The 19,719-nt window shown below is 49.9% G+C and overlaps 1 protein-coding gene across 5 annotated transcripts in view; it reads left to right on the top strand.

Annotated features, from left to right (window-relative positions):
• The window catches only part of LOC147114791 (copine-3-like), a 95,485-nt gene that overhangs the window by 48,727 nt on the left and 27,039 nt on the right, over window positions 1-19,719 (top strand). For all 5 annotated transcript variants that reach the window (XM_085992725.1, XM_085992727.1, XM_085992724.1 and 2 more), the window contains 3 exons: window positions 1,114-1,200; window positions 15,622-15,681; window positions 17,491-17,624. In XM_085992725.1, the coding sequence (XP_085848851.1) occupies window positions 1,114-1,200; window positions 15,622-15,681; window positions 17,491-17,624 (281 nt within the window). The remainder of the gene's footprint in view (window positions 1-1,113; window positions 1,201-15,621; window positions 15,682-17,490; window positions 17,625-19,719) is intronic.

Here is a 19,719-nt window from a genome sequence, read left to right as displayed (position 1 = left end):
AAGATTAGCAACTGTATGTATTGGATTATTATGTATCGCGCTGTCTCCAAAGGAGCAAAATGCTGACTAAAACTTTAATTTAATAAGGTAAGTTGTTGAGTGAATTCTGCTCTTACATGTTGGAAGAGCTGACTTCTCTTGGCAATTGCATTAGTTGCTAGGTGATATTATATTGATAGGACTCGTGGCCCTGCCTAGACGTAGCATTGCTGATGTGTTGTGTAATTGGATCCACTTGTAGAAACTTGGGGGTAGAAATTGGTCTGGGCCTGAGGATCAATAGAAATCAGTCCTCTGGCCTTATCTGCACGCTCTGGGTGAGCTGTCGGCGCTGGACGCGCCTTCACAGGCAACGGGGAAAAAACATTTTAATGCTGACAGTGACAGTGGCACTCTGGTAAGTCCCAGGTGGGGGTTGGAGCAGGTTCCAGTGGGGTGAGAGGGATGGGCAATTCTGACACCTGTGGAGTCGGAGACGCACTTCTGCTCCTCCTGGCTACACAAGAAGAGTTTAGTTTACCTTTAGTTGGCAGTCCATTTAAAAAAAAAAAAAAATTGTTTATGGGATGTGACGTCGCTGGCAAGGCCAGCATTTATTGCCCATCCCTAATTGCCCTTGAGAAGGTGGTGGGGAGCTGCCTTCTTGAACCGCTGCAGTCAGAGTGGTGAAGGTACCCCCACAGTGCATGGCAGGATGAATCCTGAGCGAGGCAGGTCCGACACCTGCCCTGCTCTTTGCTAACTAATTTTGTAAAGGTGTCCTTCAATGGGCATTAGGCCCCTTATTAACAGATTCAAGGGGCATTTAGCAGCGGCACCAACTCCTGTGCAGATTGGACGCAGGTTACTCCACTGCTAAATTCGTATGCTTTCTTGGGCATAAAACCAATGTCAATCTAGTGGTTATGAATATTGCTACTTTATATTTTTAAATGTATTGTTGAGAAGAAAACTTTAGTTGTCTTTGGGTATTTTGATTTCTAAAGGAGGTTCTCAGCTGTTTTATTCAGCTAGTATGTCTAGTATTCAGCTAGTATGTCTAGTACTATCACTTACATTAATATCATTAGGAGACACTGTACTCAGATTCTGATATTGGTGCTTCTCTCACAGACGGAGTTTGAATGTATTAATCCAAAGAAAAAACAGAAAAAAAAGAGTTACAAAAATTCAGGGACTGTGATTGTTAAATCTTGTCAGGTATGTTCTATTAGAATTTTTTTGTTTTAATAATGCATGTTTTTAAATTGAGCTAGCATAATATTATGTGAATATATCCCTTGTGGTTTTGAGTTAATGGATTAGCTAAAATACCCATGAAATTAAATTGGTGGGCTTACAATTCCCTTCCTTTCTTCTCCATTGTTAAAAGATTAGGTAAAGAAAAATGAACTTGCATTTATGAAGCACTTTTCACATCCTTGGTAACTCCCAAAGCGCTTCACAGTCAATGAATAACGTTTGAAGTGCAGTCACTGCTTTGTAGACCACTGTAACAGCCAATTTGTGCCCAGCAAAGTTGTACAAACAGTGAGATGACTAACCAGTTAATCATTTTTTTTTTGGTGGTGCGAGTTGTGGGATGAGTGTAGGTCGTGATACCCTGAGAATTCCACATTCTTCAAAGAGTGCATCTAAAAAGGGCCTTGGTTTAATATCTCATTTGGAAAAACAGCACCTCAAGAATGCAGCACTCCTTCAATAGTGCACTAAAGTATCAGCCTAACTTTTATACTCAAGTCTATAGTGGGGCTGGAACCCACAAATGTTTAGCTCGGAGGCAAGAGTACTACCACTGAATCAAGCTGACCATGCAAATTATTTTCCTTAAGGTGACATGCTTTCTTCATTCCAAGTATAAATATTACTTAAAACATATTTGCACTAGGGAGCAAAGTCTCTTTGCCTCACTCTTGTATCAAATATTTTATCTACCTAAATGAGAGTGTATCTATATAACTTTTAAAAACAAATTCAGTGTCTTGTCCTTGCTGAGTCAGATTTGCATAATTCTACCTTTTTATAATCCTAGAATTTTGAGCCTTGCACTTTAGTAACTCTCAGTTTTCAATTACAGTATTAGTAATTACAAAGGTAAAAACCTAGGGAGAACTTTGAGCTTGAGGAGACGAGGAGAAAACTGATCAAGATGTGTTTTCAGCAGTCCCAATGACCTAGATGTAAAATCTCTGCCTGGGAGCCAGGAGCAAGGATGTCTTACTACAGTTATACAGGGCCTTGGTGAGACCACACCTGGAGTACTGTGTGCAGTTTTGGTCTCCTTACCTAAGAAAGGATATACTTGCCATAGAGGGAGTGCAGCGAAGGTTCACCAGACTGATTCCTGGGATGGCAGGACTGTCGTATGAGGGGAGATTGGATCGACTAGGCCTGTATTCACTAGAGTTTAGAAGAATGAGAGGGGATCTCATTGAAACGTATAAAATTCTGATGGGGCTAGACAGACTGGATGCAGGGAAGATGTTTCCCCTGGCTTTGGGGGGGGGGGGGGGGTGTGGTCAAGAACGAGGGGTCACAGTCTCAGGATACAGGGTAGGACATTTAGGACTGATGAGAAATTTCTTCACTGAGGGCGGTGAACCTGTGAAATTCTCTACCACAGAAGGCTGTGGAGACCAAGTCACTGAATATATTTAAGAAGGAGATGGATAGATTTCTAGACATGAAAGGCATCAAGGGGTATGGGGAGAGAGGAGGAATATGGTATTGAGATAGAGGATTGATGCGCTATCAATTACTCATAAAAGACTGAGAGTTAGAAGAGTAACCAAAGGCTTTTATTAACAACAGAATGGAAGTCTGCCTCGCGTGGTCGACCGGTCCATGATACTAAGGGCTGGGGAGCAGTCACCTTTATACCAGGACCTGTGGGAGGAGTCAGCCGAGGCATGTCCAGGCATGTACACAGTGGAATACAAACAGGACAAACAGGAATACAAACAGTGGTTTGCCACATTCACCCCTTGTTTAAAATTGAGTCCGGCGGGGTGAAGTGTATTAAAAGTTAGTGTATTGGAGTCTCTCCGCAGGTCTTGTCTGCCGCTGTGATCTGCGTGGCGACGGCAGGGGTAGTGAAGTTTCCGGCGTCGAGTCCAGCGTAGGCTGTGGCACAGGCGTGTCGTCCTCGTAGATGTCGAGCGGGTCGCGGGGCCCAGGCCTGCCGTCTGCTGGGGCTGGATATCGGATCGTGGGGGGGGGTGGTAGTGGGTAGTGGGTTACTGCGGCCCCCGAGGGTGCAAGGTCTCTTATGGAGACTGTGTCCTCCCGCCCGTCCGGGTATGCGATGTAAGCATACTGGGGGTTGGCGTGGAGGAGGTCGACCCTCTCGACCAGGGGGTCCGTTTTATGGGTCCTCACGTGTCTTCTCAGTAGGACCGGCCCTGGGGACGTCAGCCATGGCGGTAGCGATGACCCCGATGTGGACTTCCTTGGGAAGACAAACATTTTCTCATGAGGGGTGGCGTTAGTGGCAGTGCAGAGCAGTGACCGAATAGAGTGGAGCGCATCGGGGAGCACATCCTGCCAGCGGGAGGTTGGAAGGCCCCTAGACTTTAAGGCTAGCAGGACGGCCTTCCAAACTCTCGCATTTTCTCTTTCCACCTGTCCGTTCCCCCGGGGGTTGTAACTGGTGGTCCTGCTTGTGGCAATACCCCTAGTTAGCAGGTACTGACGGAGTTCGTCGCTCATAAACGATGAGCCCCGGTCGCTATGGATATAGCTGGGGAAGCCGAACAGGGTGAAGAGGTTGTTCAGACATTTAATGACCGTGGCACTGGTCATGTCCGGGCAGGGGAAGGCGAACGGGAAACGGGAGTACTCTCAATAATATTGAGGAAGTACACATTGCGGTCGGAGGAGGGGAGAGGCCCTTTAAAATCGACGCTCAGGCGCTCGAAGGGGCGAGTGGCTTTTATCAGGTGGGCCCTGTCTGGTCTATAAAAGTGCGGTTTGCACTCAGCGCAGACTTGGCAGTTCCTGGTCATGGTCCTGACCTCCTCAATAGAGTAAGGCAGGTTGCGGGCCTTGATGAAGTGGAAGAACCTGGTGACCCCCGGGTGGCAGAGGTCATTGTGGAGGGCCCGCAGTCTATCGATCTGCGCGCTGGCGCAGGTGCCACGCGATAGCGCATCCGGGGGTTCATTTAGCTTCCCGGGCCGGTACAAGATCTCGTAGTTGTAGGTGGAAAGTTCGATTCTCCACCTCAAGATCTTGTCATTTTTGATTTTGCCCCTCTGCTTGTTGTTAAACATAAAAGCAACTGAACGCTGGTCAGTGAGCAGGGTAAATCGTTTTCCGGCCAGGTAGTGCCTCCAATGACGCACAGCCTCCACAATCGCCTGGGCCTCCTTCTCAACAGCGGAGTGTCTGGTCTCCGGGCCTTGGAGGGTTCGTGAAAAGAAGGCCACGGGTCTCCCCGCCTGATTGAGGGTAGCGGCCAGGGCAAAGTCAGACGCGTCGCTTTCCACCTGGAAGGGGATGGATTCGTCCACTGCGTGCATGGTGGCTTTGGCAATGTCCTCCTTGATACGGTGGAAGGCTAAGCGGGCCTCTGCCGTCAAGGGAAAAGAGGTGGACTTGATCAGCGGACGGGCCTTGTCCGCATAGTAGGGGACCCACTGGGCGTAATAGGAGAAAAACCCTAGGCACCTCTTCAGGGCCTTGAGGCAGTGGGGCAGTGGAAGTTCCATAAGGGGACGCATCCGGTCGGGGTCGGGGCCGATGACTCCGTGTTCCACAACACAGCCAAGGATGGCGAGGCGGTTTGTGCGGAATATGCACTTCTCCTTGTTATATGTCAGGTTTAGGAGTTGGGCAGTGCGGAGGAATTTTTCGAGGTTTGCGTCATGGTCCTGCAAGTCACGGCCGCAGATGGTCACATTGTCCAGATATGGGAAAGTGGCCTGCAACGCATTTTGATCTACCATCCGGTCCATCTCCCTTTGGAAGACGGAGACCCCGTTGGTGACGCCAAAGGGAACCCTAAGGAAGTGATAGAGGCGGCCGTTTGCCTCAAAGGCAGTGTACTGGCGGTCCTCAGGGCGGATGGGGAGCTGGTGGTACGCTGATTTCAGGTCAATGGTCGAGAAGACGCGGTACTGCGCGATCTGGTTGACCATATCAGCTATACGGGGGAGTGGGTAGGCGTCCAGCAGGGTGTAGCGATTTATTGTCTGGCTGTAGTCGATGACCAGGCGCTGCTTCTCGCCGGTCTTAACGACCACAACCTGGGCTCGCCAGGGGCTGGTGCTGCCCTCAATAATCCCTTCTTTCAGGAGCCGCTCCACTTCGGTTTTAATGAAAACCCTGTCCCCGGCACTGTATCGCCTGCTCTTTGTGGCGATGGGCTTACAGTCGGGGGTGAGGTTAGCAAACAGTGGGGGGGGGTGACTCTGAGTGTGGAGAGGTTGCACCTGGTGCGCGGCGGGCAGTTTGGAAGCTGCTGGCTGCGGACTGTGAGTGGGGGTAGGGGTCCACCGTACGCCATCGTAACACTTTTAAGGTGGCACTGAAAATCTAACCCCAGCAGGACGGCAGCGCAGAGGTCAGGCAGGACCAGAAGTTTAAAATGATCGTACACGGTCCCGTCTACTACGAGTGTCACCACGCAGTAGCCGCCGATGTCCGCCGACTGGGACTCGGAGGCCATAGAAATCTGCTGTTGCGCAGGCAGGACTGGGAGAGAGCAACGCCGCACCGTGTCGGGGTGGATGAAGCTCTCCGTGCTCCCAGAGTCAAAAAGGCAGATTGTATCGTGACCATTTACCTTAATGTCCATTGTGGAACTGGCCAGTTGGTGCGGTCTCGCTTGGTCCAGTGTAACGGATGCCAGCGTAGGGGTCGGTGTGTCGCTGCGGGTATCAGATGAGGCGGTGTCGGGGGCCTGCTGCGTCCCGGCTGTCGTCCAAGATGGCGGCGTCCATGATCCCCATGTGGCTGGAGGCGTCCAAAATGGCTGCTGTACCGGTGATTCGCACATGGCCGGGGAGGTCCAAGATGGCGGCCCGCATGGCCCACACGCGGCGCTGCTGGGGTTCGGGGTGGCTTTGGCCCTGCAGACGCTAGCGTAGTGTCCCTTCTTCCCGCAGCCCGAGCAAATCGCGTTTTTCGCCGGGCAGCGCGCTCTGGGGTGTTTTGCCTGGCCACAGAAGTAGCATTTCTGGCCTTGGGGCACTGCTGTCTGGCCTTGGGACACTGCTGCGGTAGTTGGGCCGTTGTTGGGGTGTGGCTGGGGTGGCACGGCGCTATGAGGCGGTCCTACCGTGTCCCAGGCTGTCATTCCCCGCGGCGTCCACGGTGCAGAGGAGTAGGCATCCATGCCCTGGTAGGCTGCATCCAACGATAGTGCGAGTTCAGAGGCCTTGTTGAGGTCGAGGTTACTCTGCTCCAACAGTCGCTGTCGGGTGTAATTGGATCTGTGGCCCGCTACAAAAGCGTCCCGGATAAGTTCCTCTGTGTACACGGCGGCCTTTACATCCTTACAACCACAGGCCCGGCCAAGCACAGACAGTGCCTGAAGGTATTCCACGGTCGATTCCCCAGGTTGTTGTTTACGACTCCCCAGGAGGTGCCTGGCGTACACTTCGTTCACTGGGCGCGTGTACTGGTCCTTGAGGAGCTTGATAGCGTCCGCGTACGAGGTCGCGTCTTGGATGACCGAGTACACTCGGTGGTTCACTTTGGAGGTCAGGACATCCAGTTTGTCCTCGTCCGATTTGATTGCTTCGGAGGCGGTCAGGAATTTTTCGAAACACTTAAGCCAGTGAGTAAACTTGGTGGATGAGTCCGCCTCCCGATGATCTAAGTCCAGGCATGCTGGTGTGAGGATCTTCTCCATTATAAAATGTTGTTAATAAAATTGATGCGCTATCAATTACTCATAAAAGACTGAGAGTTAGAAGAGTAACCAAAGGCTTTTATTAACAACAGAATGGAGGTCTGCCTCGCGTGGTCGACCGGTCCATGATACTAAGGGCTGGGGAGCAGTCACCTTTATACTAGGACCTGTGGGAGGAGTCAGCCGAGGCATGTCCAGGCATGTACACAGTGGAATACAAACAGGACAAACAGGAATACAAACAGTGGTTTACCACAAGGATCAGCCATGATCATATTGAATAGCGGAGCAGGCTCGAAGAGCCGAATGGCCTACTCCTGCTCCTATTTTTCTATATTTCTATGAGCCATATTAACCAAGAAGTCTTCAGTTTGACCCTTGGTGTGTTCTAAATTTAGTGGAGGTTACAGTTAGCCACAGCGGCCTGAGCGACCTGTGCTGGAAGTGCACTGGACAGCTGATAAATAAAGGACACAAGCTTGGCTGTGGTGACTCTATGGTAGAATAATCTGGCATTTACTGTCCCAGAAATAATTTGGACAAGATGCTCAAGAGAAACCACTGCATCTGTTGATGCACCTCAGTGAGGGCGGCATTACCTTTAGGAGAGGAAGATGAAACAACAGTCAAATTGTTCAAAATGTTTTCAGATTTTTTTTATGGCTAAAGTTTAATTTCTAATGGCTAAAATAAGGGTTTAAACAAAGTTATTTTTTTTAAATGTAGATATTTCACAATAACATGATCTTTTGTGCCTTTTTTATGCCTCCATTAAAACTTTTAGTTGAAGATCCCAACTTCTCCCAAAAGCCTCGGCTTAGACTTGATATTATTGCCCAGAGTTGTGACTCTCGGCTGAATTTGGCTTGTGCAATCTGAGCATGTGCAGTGTGCCTCATTTCTCAGGATGCATCAGTACCTTTCAGTTAGCTGTACTGATGAGAGTATTTTTCTTTAGCTTCTAGCACTTTTACTCAGCAGTGATCAAATAATTTTGAATAACAAAGGTCAAAATTCAAATGATTTGTTGAGGTAAAATTTATAATGTCTCTCTTTTAAGAAGAGAGTGAGGCCTAGAAATTCAGTTGGGCGCCTTAGGAGGAGTAGATCTCGAGTGCTAGGCGCTTAGCGCCTGGGCGCAGCGCGATCTGCGCCTCGCCCCAACTTCAGTACACATTTAGCGCCGGCGCAAAGTCTTAGCGCGCGCCCTGCTGCGCGCGCAGATCATGACGTCATTTCGTCGTGCAACGCCCTTTGTGCGCCCCGAACCGGAACTTCACTCGCGCCGGCCCATTGTGCGCCGGGCGGCCCTAACGACTGTGATATGGAACAGTACACAGCCGAGGCGGGCCGCGGGGAGCGCTAATTAAAGGGCACTTACCCTGCACTATAAAGGCCAGCCATTTTGCAGCATTCACTCTTGTGCAACGGTTTTTTGGAGAGAGACCAAGGAGGAAAGCTTACTGGTTTGGACCAACACTAGGACAGGTATTTTTGGCTCAGGCCAGAGCTTAGCAATTATCTTTGTCTTCATTGAGAGCTCAGTGTTTGCCAGCATATAATGGGGGCTGCATTGGGTGCCAACGCTGACTTTCAGCCTTATGCCAGAAGGGCTTACAGACGCCGTGAGAGAGTGGCAGCCCTGGCTAGACACAGAGGGGGCAACAGGCGTCGCCAACTGAGGCCTTACCCACCCAGGGTATACCGCCAGCAGTCCTCCTATCTGACCATGTCTGCCGCGATGTGTGTTAGGAGGCTGCGATTCAGAAGGGAGGTGGTTGCAGACATCTGCCAGCTGCTTCACAGAGATCTGCAGCCACAGCTGATGCGCAGGACGTCTTTGTCGGTGGCAGTGAAGGTGACGGTGGCTCTCAACTTCTATGCCACCGGCTCCTTCCAATCCGCTGCTGGGGACATCGCTAACATCTCCCAGTTCGCCGTGCATTGCTGCATCCGCCAGGTGACCGATGCCCTTTTCAGAAGGAGACATCAATTCATCTCCTTCCCCATGACCCTGGACAAGCAGCAGCAGCGTGCAGTGGGATTTGCAAGAATAGCGGGCTTCCCCATGGTGCAGGGCGCCATTGACTGCACGCATGTGGCTTTGCGGGTACCTCTGGAGCATGCCGAGGATTACCGCAACCGGAAGGGCTACCATTCCCTCAACGTACAGCTGGTGTGTGACCACAGGCAGCGCATCCTAGCTGTCAATGCCCGCTTTCCAGGCAGCAGCCACGATGCCTTTATCCTGCGACAGACAACTGTGGCTGACATGTTCCAGGCACAGCCTCACCCAAGAGGATGGCTTATCGGAGACAAAGGCTATCCTTTGTGTACCTGGCTCATGACCCCACTCCGCGCGCCCACGACCCCTGCTGAAGAGGCATACAACGAGAGCCATCAAGCGACTAGGAACATCATAGAACAAACAATCGGCGTCCTCAAGCAACGGTTCCACTGTCTCGATCGCTCCGGGGGAGCCCTCCAGTATTCGCAGGAGCGAGTCTCCCAATTCGTCGTCGTTTGCTGCATGCTGCACAACCTGGCTATCCGCAGGACTCAGGCACTGCCACCTCACGTTGGACCACCACCTCAGGAGGAGGAGCATGAGGAGGACGAGGAGTACCAGCCCAGGAGGGAGGCAGAAGGTCCAAGGGCCGCCCGTCGGCGGCTTATTGAACGTCACTTCTAGGCCCCCTGTCAGGGAATGGCTTGTGCCAATGAAAGAACATGATTGCAGCCGCTCCGCAAGCCCTCAACCGGTTAAGGCAACAAACACTTCAAAGATCAAACATGGACAATGTTAATAAATAAAATGCTTTATTGTACAAACTCAGGGCCCTTCCCACATGAAAACCAAAAACAGACGAAACCCCTAAAAAACACTCAAACACATTACTCGCTCCCACAACCTGGAGAGGATTAACAAAACAGTGCAACTAAAATGGCCGTCATCCTCGGCCTTCAAAAAACAAACATCCAATTCTCGGCCTCAAAAAACAAACACAACTGGCCACACATTCGACTATTTGGCCCGCTAGGGCGATGCCTTGGCCATCTTTGTGTGGCCCCTGCCCGCCCTGCTGCTCCTCCTCAAAGTAAGGCCATTGGCTGCTGCAAGGCTGGGGGCAGGCTCCTGAGGGGCACATGTCGTGACGGCAGATGCCCTTGGGGGTCGGCCTAGTCGAGGTCTGGCCGTCGAGCGGGCGGCTGTTGAATGCTGCAGCTGTGGCTGGCCAGCATCAGTCGCTGCAGCAGCTCCTGGCAGCTCCACTGGGGGAGTGGCAGTGGCGGCTGAAGGAATGGGGGCAAGCTGGCGGATGGCAGGCGCTCGCTGGTCGCCTGAGACACTGGCACTCGCCCGGGCCAGCACTGCAGCATGCGCACCAATCTGCCGAGGGACAGACCGCTGTGCTGCTGCAGCGCGCCGGGTGCCCTGGCGATGCCTGGCTGACACAGCGAGTGTGGCAGCAGTGAGTGCCCGTGTTGACCTGTTCAGTGACCTCATCAGAGCACCCAGTGACTGCATGGCACCACTGATCAGCTGCCCACTCGCTGCCTGAGCTGCCCCGAATGCCGCCCGACTCGCTGCCTGAGCTGCCCCGAATGCCGCCCGACTCGCTGCCTGATCTGCCCCGAATGCCGCCCGACTCGCTGCCTGCTGTGCCCCGAATTCCGCCAAACTGATGGCCTGTGAGGCCCCGACGTTGGTCACACTCCGAGAGAGGGACTCGATGGCCTCAGGCAACCGTGCCACTACCCCCATGAGCTCCGTGTGCCGGCGCTCCGAGTCCGCGGACAAGTCCTCGAGGCGCTCCATCTCCTCGGCGAAGACCATCTCCGGACTGGAGGCCGGACTCTCCCTCTGGGGAGAAGGCCGCCGAGCTGGCCGACCCTTCCTGCGTTGCTGGACGCCGCTGGGCCCAGCAATTGGACTCCCCTCCGACCCTTCCCCCCTCTGGGGAGAAGGCCGCTGAGCTTCCACCCCCCTCCCGCGTTTCTGCAGGCCGCAGGTCCCATGAGCCCCCCTCCCCTCCGACACTTCCGCCACGCTCCCCTCCAGGGAAGACGTGTCCCCTACATTCGCATGGGTTGCCGCGGCTGAGGGTTCCCCTGATGGGCCGCCTTCCTCTTGCTCCTCCTCCTCCTCCTCTTCTGAGGGGCTGTCACTGGCAAGTTCAGGGACCTCCTCCTCACCATCTGAAAGCAGGAAGGCACAAGAGTAGCTTTAGAGTGAGGAGAGGGCGTCGGCGAGGGATGCATGAGTGGTGGCATTCAGCGCATTGGTCGGACAGTGGCAAAGGATGTAGATCTGATGCGCAAGTGGGACGAGAGAGGTCCAAAAGGTGATGTCCTTACCATTGGTGCCCAGAACAGGGTCGGCATCTCCACATGCAACGGGGCCAATCACCCGGCCACCCATGATGCGCTCCACGCGATGTTGCAGCTCGGTGAGCGGCTGGATCTGGGGTCGGCCTCCCCCGGTCGCAGTCCGGCTCTTATTATTATTGGCCAGCTTGGCCTGCAAGAGAAAGGACGGCCTCTAAGTACAGTGTGTAGCCCTGATCTTGTGTGCACTGCCTCCCATGGTGGAATAGCCTGGCCAGTGTGTCGCCCTGATCTTGTGTGCACTGCCTCCCATGGTGGAATAGCCTGGCCAGTGTGTCGCCCTGATCTTGTGTGCACTGCCTCCCATGGTGGAATAGCCTGGCCAGTGTGTAGCCCTGATCTTGTGTGCACTGCCTCCCATGGTGGAATAGCTTGGCCAGTGTGTTAAGTGCAGAATGTGCAATTGATGTTCATGCCTGTCCCATAGCTGCTGGATGAGGGCTGGCCATTAGGGCTTTCAGGTCCCTTTGCCCATAATGTGAGGTGCACATGCAAGGATGAGGAGGACACTGGAAAGGGTACTCACCCTGACAATCCGAGTGAGGTCATTAAACTTTTTGCGGCATTGGACACCGCTCCTGGGGACCTCGCTGTTGGCTGACACCTTGCTGGCGACATGCCTCCAGGCTCTCCGGTAGACGCGGACCGGCACCTTCCTGCCATTGTCCGGGTACAAAATATGGCGCCTCTTCTCCACAGCACCAACCAGCACACTCAGATCAAGCTCTGAGAAGCGCTGCACTCGTTCACGGGCCTTCTGCATGGCTTCAGGCGCTATTTGGGTCCAGCAGCAGTGTTCAGGCCTAGCTGGAGGGCTCCACTATCCAGGGCGTGGCAGCAGACCAAGTCGACCCTTCCCCCTTAAGAGCTGGCCGGCGCCAGGGTGTCTGCTGTCAATCACGAGATGGCCGCACCTGCGCTACGCCCGGCCTCGGCGCTCTCGCTCAGCACCTCCGGCTTAGCGCCTAAAGAGAGGCGTCCAGCGCCAGCTTTAGCGCTCGAGCAAACTCTTAGGGCGAAGCTAATGAATATCGGAGAAGTGGCCTCGATTTTGCGCCGGGCGCAAACTTTAGCGGCCGCCCGACTTTACCGCCCCAAAAGTGGCTACAATTAATTTCTAGGCCTGAGTGTCTGAAGAATGAGGGGGGGAAATGACAGTGCTCTAACTACACACCTGTTGGAGCTATTGTATAAATTTCAGAGTGCACTTAGCTAGGAGGAAAGAAAGAGTCAGGGAAACAGTGATAGAATTCATCCTAATATTGGTTCAATTTCTCCCCCCTCCCCCCCCCCCCCCACAAAAAAAAAGTCGAATTTTGAAGCCAATTAATTATCTACTTGTGTTTTGCTGGTACTTGGAAAGGGTTGCCGCTAATTCCATATACCTACGAGACAGATCCTACGAGCAAACACTTCTGACCGAGAGGTAGACGCAGGCAGACAGTGACCCTGAAAATCCATGGGCTGCAATCCCAGCATTAACACTGGGATTATACTCTGTGCTGAACGCACCCAAGTTTGCAGCATCAGTGGGAGGCCATTATCTTTTGCATGGGATTGGTTGGCACCAGCACCACTACAGGAGCGTCTCGGGTCCCCATGCTTCCAGACACTCCAGTGCCTGATCACCATCGACGGTGCCCAGCCTACCCGACCTGAAACGCCATGCAGTTTCCCCCCTCAGCCCCCTGTGTATGGGGGCCAATTTTAAATTTTCCAAAAAAAAAATTGCCTGTTTTTCAGGGATCTAGGCCACTTACCAATTCCACCTTTCTGGAGGCTGTGCAACTCATCTCCCTTGACTTCGATATTCCCCCTAATGTGCGCACTAATCGGGAGGTCCCGTGCAGGCCGAACATCAGCTGCTGCTGCTGGAAAAGATACGGCACATGCGCGGCTGCACAGCAAATTTAAAGGGATAGCGCACCAAAAAAAAAAGTTAGAGGGAACATTGCTTGGCTTACCAGCCTCCAGTGTTGCATCAGGTCACTTATGGGCTACCGTGTGGTAGCTGGTGTGCAATGGCTACCCCACGTTAAAAGAATTCACGCACAGGCATCTTCCACCCTTTAAAAGGAAGTTCGGGACCCTCATAGACAAGCCCAACAGTGACAGAGACTACGTCCCGCATTAGACTCATCAGTCACCTGAGAACTCATTTTTAGTGTGGAAGCAAGTCATCCTCGGTTCCGAGGGACTGCCTAAGAAGAGGAGGGAAGCAGGAACTCCCAGTGAAGGAAATCCAAGCCCACAGCCCCATGTCCTTTCACCTGACTGGTCTTATAAAGGGCAATCAGAAGCACTTGATAATATACCACATAACAGACTTATTCGAAAGATAGAAGCACATGATATTAAAGGGAAGATGGTAACTTGGGTACGTAATTGGCTAAGGGATAGCAGGCAGAGAGTAGCGGTGAACGGATGTTTCTCTGACGAGAAAATTATGCAGTGGGGTCGGTCTTAGGGCCATTGCTTTTCTTGTTATAAAAAAAATGACCTTGACTTTGGTATAGGGAGTACAATTTTGAAGTTGGCGGATGATACAAAACTTGGTAACGTAGTAAATAGTGAGCAGGATAGCAGTAGATTACAGGCGGACATAAACAGACTGAAATAAGCAGACACATAGCAGATGCAATTTAATGTGGATAAGTGTGAAGTGATGCACATTGGAGGAAACAACATGGAGGGGTAGTATTTTGAGGGGGATGCAAGAGCAGAGGGGCCTTGGGTTGCATACTCAAATCTTTGAAGGTGGCAGGGCAAGTTGATAATGCAGTTAAGAAAGTGTATGGGATACTTAGCTTTGTAAATGGGACATTGAATACATAAACAAGAAAGTCATGCTAAACTCTTACAAATCACTGGTTAGGTCTCAGCTGGAGTATTGTGTACAATTCTGGGCACCACACTTTAGGAAGGATGTTAAGGCCTTGGAGATGGTACAAAGAAGGTTTGCCAGGATGATACCAGGGATGAGGGAATCCAGTTATGTGGAGAGATTGAAGAAGCTGGGATTGTTCTCTTTCAGACCAGAGAAGGTTAAGGGGAAACCTAATAGAGGTATTCAAAATTATGAGGTGTTTTGATACAGCAAATTGGAAGAAACCATTTCCTCTGGCAAGTGGGTCAGTAACCAGAGGTCATAGATTTAAAATAATTGGCAAAAGAATTGGAGGGGAAATTAAGAGATTGCTTCATATAGAGGGTAGTTAATATCTGAGGGTGGTGGAATCAAATTCCATAGGAACTTTCAAAAGGCAATTGGACATGTACTTTAAGAGAACTAATTTGCAGGGTTATGTGGAAAAAGCTGGGGTGTGGGACTAAATTGGACTGCACTTTCAAAGAGCTGGCACAGGCACGATGGGCCAAATGGCCGCCTCCTGTGCTTTGGAATTCTATGATTTCCCCAAACAAGGTCTACCAGGATTTCCCAACAAAGGTCAGAATTTGGGGTATCTGGGTCCCAACCTTTTTTGCAAACAGCTCTGCTCAAATTACAGCAGGAATTTGTTGTAACTCTCAAGGGAATTTAACCCCATTGCCGTTTCCTCATTCTAATTTTTTTTTAAAAATTTAAACACTGAAGTTGAATTTTGAACGCCTCTTGATGTGTTAGATAGGAAGGGAGGGGTGAAGCAAAACAAGCTGAAGGTGAAGGGTTCTTTGGCCTCTCACCACTCGCTCATGGGGGGGTGGTGGGGGGGATTGGATAGAGGGTCAAGTGACTGTGGAGCTAGGGTGAGGGGAGGAAAGGGATTGAGTGGGTCCTATTTGGAGACCAATAGGTAGGGATAGTGATGGGAGTGATAGCTGTAGGAAGGGAAGGGGATAGGGGAAGGTGAAAGGAGTGTGTTAGGAGCGAGAGAATGGGTTTGGTTGGGACTAACAAGATTGAGTGAGGGGAGGGGGAAGAGAGCCATATTTTCAACTCCACCCCAAGTGCAGCCTGCAGCCATTGTGGCCCCTTTCCCTGTCCCATACCACCTCTGACCAAAAAGGGACAAAAAGAGGATAGGGAGAGAAGTAAAACGACAGGAGGATAAGAGGATAGACAGAGAAACAAAGACCTCAGACCGATAAGAGGGTGATCATATTCTCCAACTTACTGCATGCAGCGCCATGGGAGATTGATTTTTAGTTCCATTTTAATAATCAATAATGCATTTCCTACATTACAACAGTGACTACATTTCAAAAAGTACTTCATTGGCTGTAAAGCGCTTTGGGACTTCCGGTGGTCATGAAAGGTGCTATATAAATGCAAATCTGTCTTTTTTTCAAAGATGTATGTTGAATAAAAATCCATGGCAATTTGTACACAGTGAATTATTACCACATAGTTAATCCAATTAAATATTTATGAACAGATTGTGAAAGAATATTCTTTCCTGGACTACATTATGGGTGGCTGTCAGATGAACTTTACTGTAAGTAAATTTTGTTTACAAATTTAAATAGACTACTGTAGTATCAGTGGGACTTGCAGTCAATTTTGACAATTAATTGCCATATTAGATCAAAATGTGACACCTGTAGCATTTTTCTGCTTAATTGGAAAATTTTGGTAATGGTCCTTTTTTAAATAAGATTTCACAAACGTGAAATAAAAACAGAAAATGCTGGAAACACTCAGCAGGCCAGGCAAAATCTTTGGAGAAAGAAAGAGAGTTAATGTTTCAGGTCGATGACCTTTCATCAGAACTTGTATGTTTGCAAAGTACACTGGCAATGTCTAGTGGTAAAAGATTTGTAGTTTGGAGATGATAAACCAGTTGTTTAAAAAAAAATAAAAAAATAAAAAATTGTATTCCGAGATAAGTGGGGGGGGGGGCGGTGTGGGGGTGGATTTTAAACCCAAAAATCGGACAGGTTTGGGTCGGCTGGGAGGTCAAAGTATTAAAAACCTGAATCCTGGCTCTAACCTGCCCACTTCCGGTTTTAACTGAGGCGGGACGGGTGGGCGGGGGAATATGATGACGAGGCTGGAAGCCTCTGAATTAACCTGCTTTGCAGGTTTAAGTGTGGCTGGCCAGGGTTCCCAGGCTTTGGGAATCCCAGCAGCTGCAGCGAGCCGAGGACAGCCTCAGGGAGCACTCCTTGTGGACTGGGAGAAGCAGGAGTGCTTCCAGCCTCCCCCCTCCCCCCGGGGTCAGGGCTCGCACCTACCTGGGGTTGCAGCCTCTTGTCCAGCATTCCCCGCCCGCCTGGAAGCCAGCCTATCGATCAGGCTGACTTCTGGGCGGGGAACCTGTCGGTGATGTCACACGCAAGCTGTGGAGTTAAAACTCCGCAGCATGCGGGGAAAACCCAGACTTCAGGGTTTTCCACACGCTACTGTGCCCCCCCACTCCCTGCGGGTCCAAAAGTAAAAAATTGCCCCCCAAGCACTTTAGTGAAGCCCATGATTTTATTAAAAACAAAGTATAGTTTATGAAATGTAATGATTAATGTCTTTGCTCCCCCTCCTGAGCAATTACAGGAAATGGAGAGGGAGAAATTGGGCGAGTAGCGCCACCTGTTAGCGCCTAAAGAGGCAGTCAGTGGCTGTAGTGCCACTGGCTGCGCCTCCCGCGATATTCAGCAGGGGCGCTAATGGTGGCGTTAGCCTTTTGCGCTGCGCCGCCACCGATGACGTCATCAGTGTGCGCAGCGCCCCATTCGCGCCCCGATCGTGATATTTGGTAGTGAACGCCGCTGTAGCGCCGTTCGCTACCCGCGCCCGGTTCACGGGGCCTTGCTGCGCCAGCAGAGGCGCAAGTTAAGGTGGAGGTGCGGGGCGGCCGCTTTTTTGGCAGCCGCCTGCCAGCATCTCCGTCCCCGGCCTCCTGGTCTCCTCCCCCCACCCCCCCGCGGCATTGCCGGCTGTTTCCTGAGAGCCCGGCACTTCTCCTTGGTGCCGGGCTCTTTTGCCGGCACTCGCGATCGGGGCTCATGCTGCTGCAGGCCCCTCCCCCTTAACAATGGGAGGAAGGCCTGCAGTACCGCAGCGTGCCATGGCGCTGCAGCACGTAGCGCTGCGAAATTCACTTTCAGCGCCCTAAGAGAGACGCGGAGCGCCTCGAGCCACGCCCCGTCTCCCTCTAGGGGCATTTCAACTGAATTTGCGGCGATCGCGGCGCAAATTCCAGCACCCAGGCGAACTTTGCGCCGCTTGGGCGCCTCAGGCCAATTTCTAGGCCGGAGTGTGCAGGTTCACTTCATTTGGACCAAATGTTTTCTTGTTTCTTCATTCCCAGGTTGGTATTGATTTCACAGGCTCCAATGGGGATCCTCGCTCACCTGACTCTCTACATTATATAAATCCTAATGGATTTAATGAATACCTGATGGCAATCTGGTCTGTTGGAATGGTCGTTCAAGACTATGATACGTAATGTATTCCTTTTTATTTTATTAATTGTATTACCATTACAAAATAGGATGCTACAAATACCTGAGTAATTTGTCCGGTCATTAACAAACCAATAAATACACATGTTCTTTTACATTACTAATTTATAGTTATTAGCTCTTGTTGTCCAACATTTCCAAAAGTTACCAATGAAATTGTTTTATACAGGGGTAAAAAAAAATTCCCCCAGCACTACCCATTCATCTTTTGATATAGGCGATCAGCCACACCACTCACAAATATCAGAGATACCAATTTTGAGCTATGCATAGCATTTTTCATGATTGTTTGTAAAGAAAAACAGAAAGATGTACATTTATAGAGCGCCTTTCACGAACACCGGACGTCCCAAAGCGCTTTACAGCCAATGAAGTACTTTTTGAAGTGTAGTCACTTGTAATGCAGGATAGATTATTCTCTTTGTATTAAATTACAGTAAAAGACTATTGCAATTTAAAAATGTTAAATCCACAATGCATGCAGGTTTATTATTGTCTTGCAGTCTATACTGCAGTTTCTCTGTTCGTGTGAAATAGAATATATGTGCCATCAACTGACAAACACAGATGTAATTAGAGAATGAAGTTGCCGATGTGTCAGCATATCAAATGTTGGCATGTGGTGAGACTTTCTCAAGAAGATAGGCTTGTACCTCCTGGGTTTGTAAGGGCTGTCGTAAATCTACACCACCTTTGGGTCTTTACACAAACACATTTTTAAGGGCTTTTTATGACCCAACAATGGTGTTGGGTTATAAAAAGCAAGTTTTAAAAGATTACTGTTTGTTTACAATGTTTTGTAATATAAAAAGTAAAAATCAACTTCCTTTAAATATTTATCTGTCGCACTTTATCATGCGTACAAATTTCTGCATTTTAAAAAAAAAAAAGTGTTTTTTTTTAAAAATACAGTCACCTTCATCTAGGTTTGTCCTGATGTCTAATTAACCTCAGAATTTCGCTAAAGTCAATTTGAGGCAAATGCTCTCGGGGAAGCAATTAGACTTTGTGGCCTTAAAATTATACACAGCTGGATCTTGGCAACAGGATAATGCATTGGGCTGAAATTTGCAGTCGGAGGCCTACCCCCGGAGTACGCCTCCGACCTGAAAAAAATACAAACCAACTTGCTGGCTCCCAGGCTTCGGAGTCTTTGGATCTTGGGCCTGTAGGCAGACACCTGTGTAAAGGCCCAGGGACACAGGCGGTTCGCAAGCGTCCCTGGGATCATGTGGGCCAGGTCCTCCAATCAGAAAGGAGGATTCCTATTATGCTTATGGTTTATGAATGGAATCCCCAAATAAATAATTTACACAACTGGAATAAAAATACATGTTCCCATTTTCAAAATTAATTAAATGTCCCTTTTAATGAAGTATTTAAAATAAAATTTTTAATCCGGGCCAAAATTTACATAAACTAATTTTTAAGTGTTTGTGTATGTTTTTATTAAATTTTAATTTAACATTTATATTAACCCTTATGCTGGTAAAAGCAGGCCCTATACCTGCCTTTACCAGGCGTAAGGGTTTTGTGGGCAGTAGTTGGGCAAATAGCTCAACTCTGCGTCAGCGAAGTGTTTTTGGGTCGCAGGCGGACGATCTGTCAGATAGCAAGTTCCGGGTTTTCACGCATACACAGTGCATGTGGAAACCCAGAACTTGCAAGGCGTTTTACAAGGCTTATGACCAGCGTACGCAGTCGTGGAGACCACAATTTCAGGGCCACTGTGTTCTGTCCTTTAAGAAAATGCAAACCTTTGACCTTGCTGTGAATAACACCATGGGATATCTGCAAGTTATATAAAATACAAACAGGAAAAAACAAAATGCATGCTCTGCCTGTTATGTTTTTATATAAAAAAAACTATTGTTCCTAGGAACTTCCTACTAAGAAATTCACGAGTCTGCTGGAGTGACACTTATTCCCTCCCTTCTCCCACTCTAGCTCCACTGGAGATTACTGACAAAGACATCACTGGGACTGTAAAGTTATAGCATGATGAGTGTTGCTTCATTCTGTAGCACCACAACTCATTGTACCACTTCTGTCATCTTTTGTGAGCAGTTCTAGAA

The sequence above is a fragment of the Somniosus microcephalus genome, chromosome 7 (genome assembly GCF_052327205.1).
Source record: "Somniosus microcephalus isolate GS21.2 chromosome 7, FLI_Smic_1.0, whole genome shotgun sequence".
In the NCBI taxonomy this organism is placed as follows: Eukaryota; Metazoa; Chordata; class Chondrichthyes; order Squaliformes; family Somniosidae; genus Somniosus; species Somniosus microcephalus.
This window is presented reverse-complemented; position numbering and strand designations above follow the sequence as displayed.